At 49.6% G+C, this 12616-nt stretch overlaps 1 protein-coding gene across 8 annotated transcripts in view; it reads left to right on the top strand.

Moving 5' to 3' along the window:
* The window catches only part of PTPN3 (protein tyrosine phosphatase non-receptor type 3), a 142939-nt gene extending 132495 nt beyond the window's left edge, over positions 1-10444 (top strand). For 7 of the 8 annotated variants that reach the window (XM_077912852.1, XM_077912851.1, XM_077912853.1 and 4 more), the window contains 4 exons: positions 5363-5491; positions 6400-6545; positions 7046-7181; positions 9020-10444. In XM_077912852.1, the coding sequence (XP_077768978.1) occupies positions 5363-5491; positions 6400-6545; positions 7046-7181; positions 9020-9097 (489 nt within the window). In that variant the 3' untranslated portion in view covers positions 9098-10444. Of the gene's footprint in view, positions 1-5362; positions 5492-6399; positions 6546-7045; positions 7182-7963; positions 8695-9019 lie in introns of those variants that run through there. The other variant, XM_077912850.1, reaches the window with a different exon arrangement.
* Positions 10445-12616: the final 2172 nt, after the last annotated feature.

Here is a 12616-nt window from a genome sequence, read left to right as displayed (position 1 = left end):
ATCAGATATAAATTAACTTTGAGCCACCTGCTTTGAATGATTTGTGTGCAGCTTCCTCCGAGGCCTTTCTCCTTGGTACATAGTTCGGAATACCAAATTGATCCAGGCTGAAAATCAAATTATGCAGGATAGAACGACTAGTATGTTTGAGAACAGTCTACACTCTCACCTGAAACAGCAAAATAAGGATTCCTACTTATTCTGCAGAGCCCTGTGGATTGCAAAGGACTTCAGTGCGTTGTCCCAGGCAGAGGGCTCCCGACTCTTGCAAAAACACCTCCAGGGTCCATCCTGTGGGTATTCAGCTCTAATTAAAAAAAAAAAAAAAATTCTTCCTTACAACTAGCTGAAATCCACATGACTTTGGACCTTCACCCCATGTGCTTCTCCCACTTGGAAGATGCAGAACAAGTTACCCCTGTCTTCTCGTAACTGGCCTTTTAGGTATCTGAAAATAATCTCAGACTTTGTGAAAGCTTATAACCTCAGCTCTTTTAATCCTGTGACCAGCGGAAAGTGTCTGGTCTCTGTCTCGGTGCTGCTCTCGGGCCAGTTGCCCCCATTTTGTACTCTGTCTTCGACTCTTAAAACCTACATACAGAATGGTGGCAGGGCTCTGGAGCCAGACTGGGTTCACAACATGATTCGCCCTGAACACGTTACTTAACCTCTCTGACCCTCGGCTTCCCCGTATGTGAAGTGGAGGTGATCCTAGGGCCCATCTTGGACAGTTTGTGAAGATGGAGACCGTTCACGTAAAAAGCTTAGAGAACCGCATGTTGCAAGTGTCCAGCAAACGGTCAACGTTGTTTTGTGTGTCATCACCACTGGTTGCATTCAGCCGTTGGATCCGGCCTTTCAAGTGCCCTCTGGGGCTTTTTGGGCTTGCCTTCTATTGTTGTCTGCGTTGGCTACCACTCTTAGCTTCTTGTCACTCACAGTTTTGATCAGAATATCTTCTCTTCACATAAGTCCCTGTTTAAAAACATGAAGGTCCTCAAGAGGCAATAGAAACCTTCGAATGCTGTGAGTCAGAGGCATCAAGGGTACCCTTTGGGGAGCAGCTATAACTCTCCAGTTCTGCTCCCGGCTCCCACATTTCCCCACCTTGTCCGTGCACTTACCCTGACAGACTGAGGCTTCGCTAAAATCACAAGGCATCCCCTGATCTTGTCCTGAAGTCTCAGTTTCATCTTTTTTTTTTTTTAATTTTTGTTTATATTTTGTTTCTTGGGAGGGTTTTTTGGTGATGTTTTTTGTTTTGTTTTTGTTTTTTGTTTTTAATTTTTTTTTGTTTTGAAGTGAGTTGGACCTTTTTTTGAACTTAGGGAACCCTGGCTGACTCCCAGTCCTGCCCTCTCTCTCTCTGGAGCACTCATAGCCATCTTGGTCTACACTGTGGTGGGTAAGAGGGCAGACTCAGATTCAGATCCCGGCTCCATCGTTTCCTCCGTGTGTGACTTAGGAAAGCTACAAATCCTCTGGGTAAAATAGAATAATAATAGCGCCTATCTTGTGGGATTGTCAGGAGTTAATGCAGGTAGGTTTCTTGGAAGAGTGCTTGGCACACAATAAATACTGCAAGCGCTCTCACACTGTCTCTAAAAACAAATCTCTAAAAAATGAAAAAAAAGAAAAAGTTTGCTTTACCACCATGTACGTTGTTCCATGTTATTTGATCCCCCGACTGAACCAGCACTTCCTACACTTTGCAGACCCTGCTCTGGGCCACTTCTGCTATTTTGTAGGCGACTAACATCACCTCTGTCACCTCATTTCCACAGTCTGCCAGTCTCCCTGTTTGAACCCCGTGCTATCTTTGCCTGTATTGTTCTGTGACCTCTGGGTGCCCAGATGCTCCAGGTTCCCTCACAGTATTCGTGGCGGTGCCGCTCTCCTGGGTCATCAGGCCTCCTCACCTGGTTGGGCTTCTCTTTCCCCTGTAAAGTGGGCTCAGCCCTTCCCGGCTGTGACGTCATTAGCGAGCTGCAGCAGGCGTGGTTAGTGACAGACGATTGGCCTGGACAGCAGCCCCTTCTTCCCTCGTCCTGCTTGTTCCTACTCAGACAGAAAGGCCCTTTCTTCCGGCCCACAGGCCCTGCTTCCTCCACCTGCCCTTGCGGGTCCTGCCCTGCCTGCTGCCTACTGACGTCCCACCTCCCTGCCTTTTGTTGGCATCTGCCCTGAGCCTGAGCCCCTCTGAGGTCTCCCTGTGACCGTGGGCTTTGTCTCCCAGCCATCTACCTGACTGAGCGCACCCCAGCCGGCCCCCGGTCCTGAGTCAGCATTCCCTTCACCATCCGGGGCCCTGGGGACCTAGCCCTCCTGTTTATCGATCATGAGAAACCTGTTCTTCTAAAATCCAGGCTGCATGTTTCCTCCTCCTGCTGTTACACACCCTCGGCTGACCTGAGCCCTTTATCCTGAGGTCCCTTATCTGGTCCTCACCACCACCCACGGGTTCTCTCCAGGCCAGCAGCTTCACCCCGTCCTTGTTCTGAGAGATGAGGCTTTCAGCATGCCCCATGTGCTTTCACCCCCCCACCCATGCATTTAGCAGAGCGGGCCCCCCCACAGGCATGGGGCTGGCCGGAGTCCCCTCTCACGGCTGCGCCCAGCAGGCACGTCTGCTGGTGCAGGGTCTCCTCTAGCGCCTGTGTCGCCCTGTAGCCCGTGAGGGGCTCCCACTGCAGCATCACTTTGAGTTCTGCCTTTTCTCATGCCCACCCAAAATGTTTTTCTGTTTTTCATTATAGTCTCTCTTCAGGTTCACAGGTTTCCTCCTAGAGAAAAAAAGACCTATGGAGATACGGCTTTTCTACTGAAAAAGCATTCTCCCGAACCTTCCATCAGGGATGCTTCCTTTGAGTGAAAATTATTTCTTAGATCTATGTGTGCACCACTTCTGATACGTATGATCGGCGGCAGATTCACACTCAGAGCCTCCATTTACTCATATGCAAAGTAGAGACACCAATGCTGCCTACCTCGTAGGGTTTTTTGAGGCCCAGCTAATGTCCTTAAAAAGTGCCATTTAGCGCTGGGCATGCCCTGTTCAATAGCTGGTAGGCTCTAGCATCCTCACCCCCCACAGCCAGCATTAACATGGAGACGGAGACTCAAAAGAAGTCTGGTGACTTGCCCAGGATCACACAGTTGGTTAGTGGAGCTTATTATTAGAAACTCCGGGATTCCACAGACGCCTTGCTCTTTCTACTACACCCTCAGTGCTTTGAGATGCAAACAGACCTAAAATCTAAATTGGACCAAAGGGTAGAGTCTAGTTCTGGTCACATTCACTGGGAGTCTCTGGAAGTAGGTATTTGCATCTCTGCCTTGTATGGGCTGATCACTTCAGAGACCCTTCCCGTCAGCTGTCCTGTGGGCGGGACACTCGGGAGTCTGTAGCAGAGAGCTACGCCACCTCATATTGGTCCTACCCTCCCAGGGGCTGCCCAGGTGTGCTCTGCACCCCCACCCCTCTATGCAGGGGGTGGGGAGAAGCTGAAGGCAGGCCACCCCAGGTTGGCAGGTGGCAGTTGTAATAAGCAAAGGGAACTTCCAAGTCTAGTCTTGGGCAGCAGCAAGACACATGGATCCCTGCGATTCCCGATAAATCTTAAAAGTTTATAACAAGAGAGACCCTATCTATGTATGTGGTATGGGTGTCTTCAGCACCACATTACTTACTGTCTTAAGGCTGTGCCCTTGGAGCAGCCTCTGGCAAGCAGAACCCACATTCTCCGGTCAGGGGACGGCGGAGGGTTGAGAGGGTGAGATGCCTCTGAGTGCTCAGGGCCAGTTCACGGGCCACAGCGCAGTCACAGCCTTTTGATGATGTTTTCAAACACCCTGTGAGGATGAGGCAGGTGTAGACCAGTGGGTGTCGACTCTGCCTTGGGTTGGGGGCGCAGCCGCCCCTTCATGTCTAAGGGAAGTTGGGAAATGGCCACTAACCAAAACACACCCATATTTAAGGTTTACAAGTTAATTCTTAACTCCAGCTCTCCAGCCGCATATTTTAATTTCAGATATTCACTGTGACGTTCAGAAATAAGAATAGAAAAGCTGTTCTAGACAAATTACGTGCATCTGTTGGTTTATAGCCCCTTTTAGCTGTACACAAATATAATTTTTATGTAAGATGTTGCAACTATAGGCTTGGAGGAAAAAAAATTTGAATGAGTCAGAATTTGATGGAACTATGATGGGATGGACAGCTTGGTCCTGAGTTTTGCTTTGAAGCCGGAGGCAAGAGCTGAAACAGCTGTGGCCCAAGCGTCAGGATTTGGAAGGGAGGATCAAACAGAGGGAGAGGCTGTGGGCTCAGGGAGCCGGTGGGGAAGCCACAGCAGGCCCTACGACCCTGGGCAAGTCGCTTACCCCCTGTGAGGCTGAGGTTCCCTGTCTGCCATCTGGGAGATGCGTCAGCTCCGTGAGTCACGGACAATGGCATCTGAGGGTCTAGGGGATATGGCTTGAATGTAACGGGATGTTCATCTCAGTTTGGAGACTTCTTTCACTGAGATTTCTGAGGAATTTCTGATCATCCTTAGTGAAGTTGATGTGGGGCCCGTAGCAACAATGATAACCTGCCCCCCACCCCCACCGCACCCCCGGGTAAGCCTAGTACTACACACTGTTAACCTCCCGCCTCTGTCACCACCTGGGAAGCAGGTGCAGTCCCCATCTATCAGGCAAAGACGGTGAAAATCTGAGAGGTCGAGTAGCAGGTTCAAAGTCACAAGGCTAACCAGTAGAGGAGATGAGTCCAGGGGCGCTCTGACTTCCCCCTGTGTGCTCTTAACGGCTATGCCTTGAGGCCCCCTACTCGAAGAGGCAGGGGATGGATGGTGAAGGAGGGTGAGGCGAAAGGGGGTGTGGAGAGCAGAGAAGGTGGGTCCTGTGGCCTGGAGTGGGCTTGATGGGGGATGGGGATGAATGAGGAGGAGAGGTCGCTCCTGTATCAAGACACCCTGTCTGAAAAAAAATAAATAAATAAAAATAAATAAAAATAAAAATAAAAAGACACCCTGTCTGAGACCTCTCCAGTTCTTCCAGCAACGGGACCCGCGTAATGAAGAGGATGAGCTCTGGACTCCTCCTCCAGGCTCCAGCCCCAGCCCTGGCAGGCCCACCCCCACCCTGCTCTCCAGGGGAGGAGGGGAGCCTCCTCTGCTGCCCTCAGGAGACAGGCACAGAGCAGATTGGCTTTGCCTGAGTCTCTCTCCACCTGCAGCTCTCACGGTCCCTGGTGTGAGTGTGAGGGCTCTGGCCAAACACCCCACCTGGCCGTCCAGGTGACTGCTCATGTGCACCCCCCACAGCGGAGGTCAGCTCACCCCCAGTGGTTCCCTTGCAGACCAAATGTCACCAGTACTGGCCCGATCCTCCCGATGTCATGGAACATGGCAACTTTCACATCCGATGTCAGTCAGAGGACTGCACCCTCGCTTACGTGTTCCGAGAAATGCTGGTCACCAACACTGAGGTAAGCAGCGCCCCTGCAGGGACTGGTCGGGCACAGCCCAGCTTAGAGGCAGGTGCCACATCAGCATCCACCATGGTCCCGGATGATAGGGCAGTGCTTCCAGGTCTGTTCCCCATTTTTACCTGGTGCACATTTCGGTAAACGTACAAGCCGACTTGTGAAAGAACCAGCATCCTTGTTCACAGCACCACTGTTGACACTAGCCCGCAGGTGGGAACATGCGATGGACATTGACGGGTGAACCGGTGAACAAGATGCGGTATATTTATACAGTGGGATCAATTCAGCCTTTCGAAGGAAGGCCCTTCTGATGCATTTATAGCAGGGGTAAACCTTGAAGGCATCGTACAAGGTCAAGTTAGCCCGTCGTTAGAGGAAAGTACGGTGTGACTGTGTGGAGTACTTGAAGTAGTCAAAATCAGAGACAGGAAGTGGAAGGGTGGTTGGCTGCGGGGAGCAGCACATGAAGAGTTAGTGCTTTGTGGGTACAGAGTTTCGGCTTGAGAAGATGAAAAAGTTCTGGAAATAGTGGTGATGGTTGCACCACACTGGGAACGTATGTAATGCCACTGAGCTGTACTCTCAATAGTTAATGGCAGACTTCACGTTATGTATATTTTGCCCCACTGATGGCAAGTACTGTAGGAGTGGAAGGGGAGAAATCATAGTGGGTGCAAGAGGAGAAGGAAGAGGTCCTGAGGGGGGCAGGCCCGAGCCGAGTCCTAGAAGATGGGCGCGTGGGAGAGTAGCCGTGGAGGGTGAGTGGGAGCTTGCAGGGGCCTCGGCAGGGTTGTGCACAGTGGGCGCAAGGGCAGCAGGAGACCGCACCACCGGAGCTGGGGCCAGGCCCGGAGCCTGCCGCCCGCCTTCCAGATTGACTCACCAAGGCCGCCCTGCATCTTCCGCAGACCGGGGAGGAGCACACGGTCACGCATCTCCAGTACGTCGCGTGGCCCGACCACGGCGTTCCTGATGACTCCTCGGACTTTCTGGAGTTCGTAAACTATGTGAGGTCCCTGAGAGCGGATGGCGAACCCATGTTAGTTCACTGCAGGTACCGTGGCTGGTCTTGTTTGTTTGAATCCACAGACTCCGTAGGGAAAGACCTGGAGAGAGTTGGCAAGGATCACCCTCAATCCCCCGAGACCATATGCTTTTACCAGAAGGCTCTGTTTACTTTATTTCTTCACTATTTCAAAAGATTCGGGATTTTACGAAAGCGTAAGTCTCTGGATGTAGACCAGAGGAGGAAAGCCCCACCCTCCGCTTTCCCTCTCTCCTTGGGTCGCCTCACATGAGATGTGAGAGTGGGGTGCAGCCTGCACTGAAAGGTGGGTTTCTTTTCATTGGTGTTTGAGCCCCTGGCCTCAGAATATATGAGGAGAGGCCTTCTCAGCCTGTTGGAGAGCACGCCCTGAATGTGTGTTTTGTATTCTTGAAGGTCAGGGGAGGAAAGCTCTGTTTGAGTAAACGTGGGAACTGGCTAGGCGTTAAGCTGGGCCGTGCAGAAATACGGCCTGAGCAAATCCCAAGTCTCCGCTTCTGTCCCCCCAGTGCTGGAATAGGTCGGACCGGTGTGCTGGTCACCATGGAAACAGCCATGTGCCTAATTGAGAGAAACCTGCCTGTTTACCCACTGGATATTGTCCGGAAGATGCGAGACCAGCGCGCCATGATGGTGCAGACATCAGTGAGTAGAAAGCCATTTGATAAAAGTAGTAACGATGGGCGACGCCTTCTGAGCCCTTGCCGTGGGCTGGACCTGCCGAAGGGTTTTGCAGGTCAAGAGACCAAGGCCACAGAGCTTGTCAGTGGCTGAGCGATCCCCAAAGCCCACCCCTTCACTGTCCTTCCCGTTTCCCTCCCTCCATGACGTGTTTCCTGCCAACCCCATAGCCAGGCAGCAGCCCTGGTTGCATTTTCTTTTTTTAAGATTTTTATTTATTCATGAAAGACATACACACACACACACACACACACACACACACACACACAGAGGCAGAGACACAGGCAGAGGGAGGAGGAGGCTCCATGCAGGGAGCCCGACATGGGTCTCGATCCCGGGACTCCAGGATCATGCCCTGGGCCAAAGGCAGGCATCAAACCACTGAGCCACCCAGGGATATCCCCTGGTTGCATTCTACATCGTCAAGCCCCTGGCCCATCATTTATCCATCAGAAGTAAGCAGAATCACCCGAAGATTTTACCCCACCTGCCTGTCTGTGGGTGAGCCTTTTGGCTTAATGGATGTTTCACACGGCCCTACCCTCTCCTCCTTGGGCCGTCTCCCGGGTGTGTCACATCTGGGTAATGGACACTGCAAGTGTCCTCAAGAGGAGATCTTGTGGTTTTCCCCCTGGAATTTCAAGAGAAGCGGGGGGAGGGGGGGGTGATGTAGAAAAAAAAGAGCATGATTCCGGCTACCCCACATATTGGGTGACCTTTGGATGGTCCCTTAACCTCTCTCCAAGCCTCAACTTCGGCATCTGCAAAATGGGGACCAGCCCACATTCGTCTAGAGGATTGCACACGTTGGAAAGACCCGGGCTTGTATGTGGTGGGAAAACTGGATTAGTCCGTTATAAATGTCAACGGTAATGGAGGAAGTCCAGGGGGGAGTCTGAGAACTCAATGGAGAGCAGCGAAAGCCGACTTTGGAAAGTCAAGGAAGGCTTTCTGGAGGAGTGACTCCAGATGAAGGAGGTGGAGTCAGCAAAGAAAGGAGCGGAAATTCCACGTTACAGCCAGCTCTGTGTCCTCACAAGCTCATGGACAGAGCGTATAAGATTTCTCTAATAATTGTGAGCTCTTGTTTTATATTATACTCCGGAAATATGGTTAAGAGGAAAAAATCAGACACTATTGTTCTCTGCCCTGTTTCATGTTATGGGGACGGCTGGTTAAAAATGTTTACAGTGCATCCTGGTAGATCTTCCTAGCTGCTGAAGCACGGTCTAAATGCTTTCTTTCAGCCTGTACACGTCACTAAGTAAGTTCCTTAGGTGTTGGTGAATAAAAAGAACCGTATCCTGCAGAGCAGCTTTCAGTGGCCCTCCTTAAGACAAAGTCCAGACCCCTTACCCCGGCACAAGGCCCTGCACAACCACGTCCTGGCCACCTACGCAAGCCCTGCCTCCCAGGCCCTGGGGTTCCAGGCAGGGGCTCTGAGCCATGACTGTGCCACGCGAAACGGGCTGTCAGAGTCTCCACACTTGAGCATACACTAGAATGGTCATCCTGCAGGGTCGTGTCCCCGACCCACCCCCCCCCCCCAGACCCCTGGTCCCTCCCTACACTGTGGTTTCCGCCATCCATTGCCCAGCCCTCACATGTAGGCCTGACGGCTTCACGGGTGTATCTGCTCCACGGGTGCTTCCCTGGCGTGTAGCACAGGGTGTGGCCTGGCCCAGAGCTGGACCTCAGGGCATATTTATGAGCGATGTGAAAGAGTGGGCATAGATGCGAAACGGTGCAGTGTTCATGGAGCTGTGGGTGGACCGACAGCTTGCTTTTCTCTTCTTTTCCAGAGCCAGTACAAGTTTGTATGTGAAGCGATTCTTCGTGTTTATGAAGAGGGCTTAGTCCAAATGCTGGATCCCAGTTAAGACAACTGTGAAAAACGTTCATTCCTCTTTCCCAAGGGCATCCTCCTTAAGGACAGACCTTCTCTCTGGAAGCAGCAAGAGGGATTTGTAGGCTGTGGGGGAGGAATGAGCACATTTGAAGCCGGGCACTTTAAAGTTCTGTAGAAGAGGTATCGTGTACATAGGAACTGTGTAGATACGCATGCAGTTACAGCAACATTTAGGCCTGTTATTCCTCAGAAATAAGCAAAAGGGGATCTCAGTTTGGGGCCTGTCCTATTTGCCTTCCTCCCTAGACATTACTATGTTCCTGTAAACCATCCTTGGGCAGTTGAGAGGGGATGCCAGCGATGCTGCTGACCTTCCAGAAACAAGAGGGTGCGGCGCTTCGGAGTTGCTTGGATGTTTTGTGTGTATATGTGTATAGGACTCTAAGGGCTGAGCTTTCTGGGCTTCAGGGCGGAGCTGGAAGCATTGGCGTTCACCTGCCGATGCTAAGGGCACCCTGCTGGATGTACTAAGTGGCAGGGTGGGGGGAATTCAGGCTGCAGGGCGGGCAGTACCCTTTCTGCCCAGCGTTCCTCTATCCCCACTCCCTCCCACTTCCCATACTGGTGTTTCTGAGAATCCTGTCTGAAACGCCCCGCTTGCTCCCTGCATCAGCGACCCTCTTTGGGGGCTCACACAGGGCCTGGACCGGATTAGTAAGGTAGGTTCGGGCGAGTTTTCAGTTGAGACTCAGAACGAAGACTCCCAGTGCGTCTTGTCATCCGTCGCTAGTTTTAGGAGTGGGTGCTTCTCGCCTCCGCCTGCCTCTTGCTGCACCTGCAGAACCCAAGACTGGAATTATCGACTACTGAATCTACTACATGGATTGCTGCTACTTCAAGCTATTAAACTTGAAACATTACGATTTTCCTGAGGGGAGATGGGATATCATCTAACTATTCAGAATCTTTGGCCCTTCTGAGGAAAGATCTAGTCATGGAACCATGGGAACCCCAGCTTCTAGAGGGTTGTCCGTGGATGTGTGTGGATGTGTGTGTGTGCGCCCATGGTAAGTGTTTCTCAGGATTCCTAACTTGATTCAAATTACAGTTGAGTTTCTATAAAGAATGAGTCTCTGTATAGAAGAACAAATGTGTGCATTCACCCTCGGTTAGAATGGTCTCCATTTCATTTCAAAGGAGAGGATCAGGCTATCTGAATATAAACACAATTTGATGTTAATTTATTCTAAGTGCACCCTAATTTTGATTTTCCTAAAGAATTCTGCCTTTGTTCATACTGTGTTAAATTTTTTAAAAATTTGTGACAGGATTGTAGCAAATTATTATTTAAGGAAAATAAATTACATAAAAATTTTAACGTGGTATTTTTAAATAGCGGCTTTTATGTGTCCCGAAGGAAGAGGAAGCTAAGCCAGTTTCTCAATGGGACTTATAGAAAAAGGATGCTTTTATATCATAGTGCACAGAAGTGAAGCCATTTTGATGCCTTGCAAACTCTGGACCAATCGAGTAGTTTCCTGGTTGCAGGCTGGATAAAGACCTAGATGATGGGAGCCGGGTTTCTAAAGGTTCTTTATCTCCAGACTTAGCACATTTAGTTGCATACTTCCCATCTTTTGCCCACTAATATTTTACTGCTCACCGACAGTGGTGGGAGGGAAGTGTTACGCAGTGCCATAGCGCTACCGTGACCAGGGACCCTGAAGCCCCATCGTTGTCCAATTCGTGCTAAGCTAGCAGAATGAGCCGGGAAAGCTTGGAATTAACGCAGTTGGAGATCTGGTTCCTGGTCCCACTCATCGATTAACTGTCTCCTGGCCTGGTCACTTGAGAGCATGACCTCCCTTTCATCTATTTCCTGTAAAACAGGAGAAATAATACTGAGGCTATGGGCTGAATATGAGGACTGAATAAAATGCTCTCAGCGGGAGTTGTCATCAGCGGGTAGCGATCTGACACTGCCACAGGTGCGTTACTTGGAAAAGTTAATTTACCAGCCATTAGCCCAGAAACCCATGAAATAGAAGTATGATCATATGGCTCCTTCCACAAAAGAAAATTTCTTTTGCTGAGAACAGAAGCACAAAGGAATATCCTCGTACCAGTGCCTTTCTTCAATCTGGACTCAAAACATTCTATCAGTTATGTCCCAAAAAAAGAGGGGAAGGTGGAAAGCTGACCTAAATTTAAATGTCATCAGGATGCCTAGCAAATCACTGCTATTTCATAAAAATGCATCCTTACCCTGTGTACAAGAAGCTTAAGAAGTCTAAATGCGTTTGGAGTGTTGTTTTTTTTTTCCTTAAAAAAACAAATTATTCAATATAGTTGCGGAAATGCTGTCATTATCGTACATACATTTCTAAAAAGCTGGCCACGAGCCTTTTTCTGCCATCATGCAGGCCAGTAGTTCAGACCCAGCAGGGAACACAATTCATGAAATGCAGAGGAAGAACAGGACAAGAGAATTATCTAAAGGGGCGAAATACACAAATAAGTTATTACTACAGATACAGCCGATTAAATTCTGTGCCTCAACATTCGTGCTTCAATACCTTGTACATGTAGGCAATTACACTTAAGCCTTTTTTTAGTCGTAAGTGAAAAGCATCAAGACCACAGGGAATACTTTGCCTGGGAAATTTGGCGGGGAGTGAATAGAGAGGACATTTTACATCTGTGTTTTGTTCTCTGGAAAATCTGCTGGGACCCATTGATGTGCTGACTTAAGATGGGACACTCCTCCCTGTGTCACTATAGTACCTGCACTTGGTGTTTTGACTTTATAAGAAAGAAAGCTTGAACACAATTTGGGTGGGGCAGGATGGGGAGGGTTCTATCACGGACATGCTGGTCTGTAATTCCTACCATCGTAATTTATACTTTAAAATGTGTTTTAATTAAGTTTTTTTTTTGTTTTAATTCCAGATAGTTAACATTAAAAATGCTTTTAGGTTAGTTGCCATTGCTCCTGTGTTGCTACCTGATATTTTGTTGTTGTTCCTCAGAAATGATCATTTGAGTGGGAAACAACAGGCTGCTTCATCCTTCAAAGGCAAACAGAGAGGCAGGATCAATAGGAAAGGCTCAGAGGAGCTCAGATGAAGCTCACTGGGGTCTAGACCTAGATTTGGTGAGATGTGTCACCCTCAGGCCTCCATTTCCTTATGTGTAAAAAAGGAAGAGGTTGGGCTGGACTAAATGAGTTCTTTGAATGTTTATCATTCTGGGAGTCATTGTTCCAGAGAATTGAAGTTAGCCCCCAAATCAAAGCCATATAGCTATTAGAGAGGTATCCCACTTCCATGACCTGTCTCCAAGAGATTGTCCCTCCAACCTTAGCAGGGTTGAATGCCGAGAATGACCAGGATTGCCACCATCTGGTTCTCGCCATTCTACACTGAGATTGGAATCCGCAAAGACCCTGACCTCAGCCTAACTCTGAGGAGCCAAACACGTGAGAGTCCAATGGCTGACTGTCCACCATCTTTATAACCCATTCTGTTTGGAGCAACGGAAAGATTGGTAT

This window comes from Canis aureus, chromosome 10 (assembly GCF_053574225.1).
Source record: "Canis aureus isolate CA01 chromosome 10, VMU_Caureus_v.1.0, whole genome shotgun sequence".
Classification (NCBI taxonomy): Eukaryota; Metazoa; Chordata; class Mammalia; order Carnivora; family Canidae; genus Canis; species Canis aureus.
Note: the sequence above shows the minus strand (reverse complement) of the source record. Positions and strands in the feature narration are given on the sequence as shown.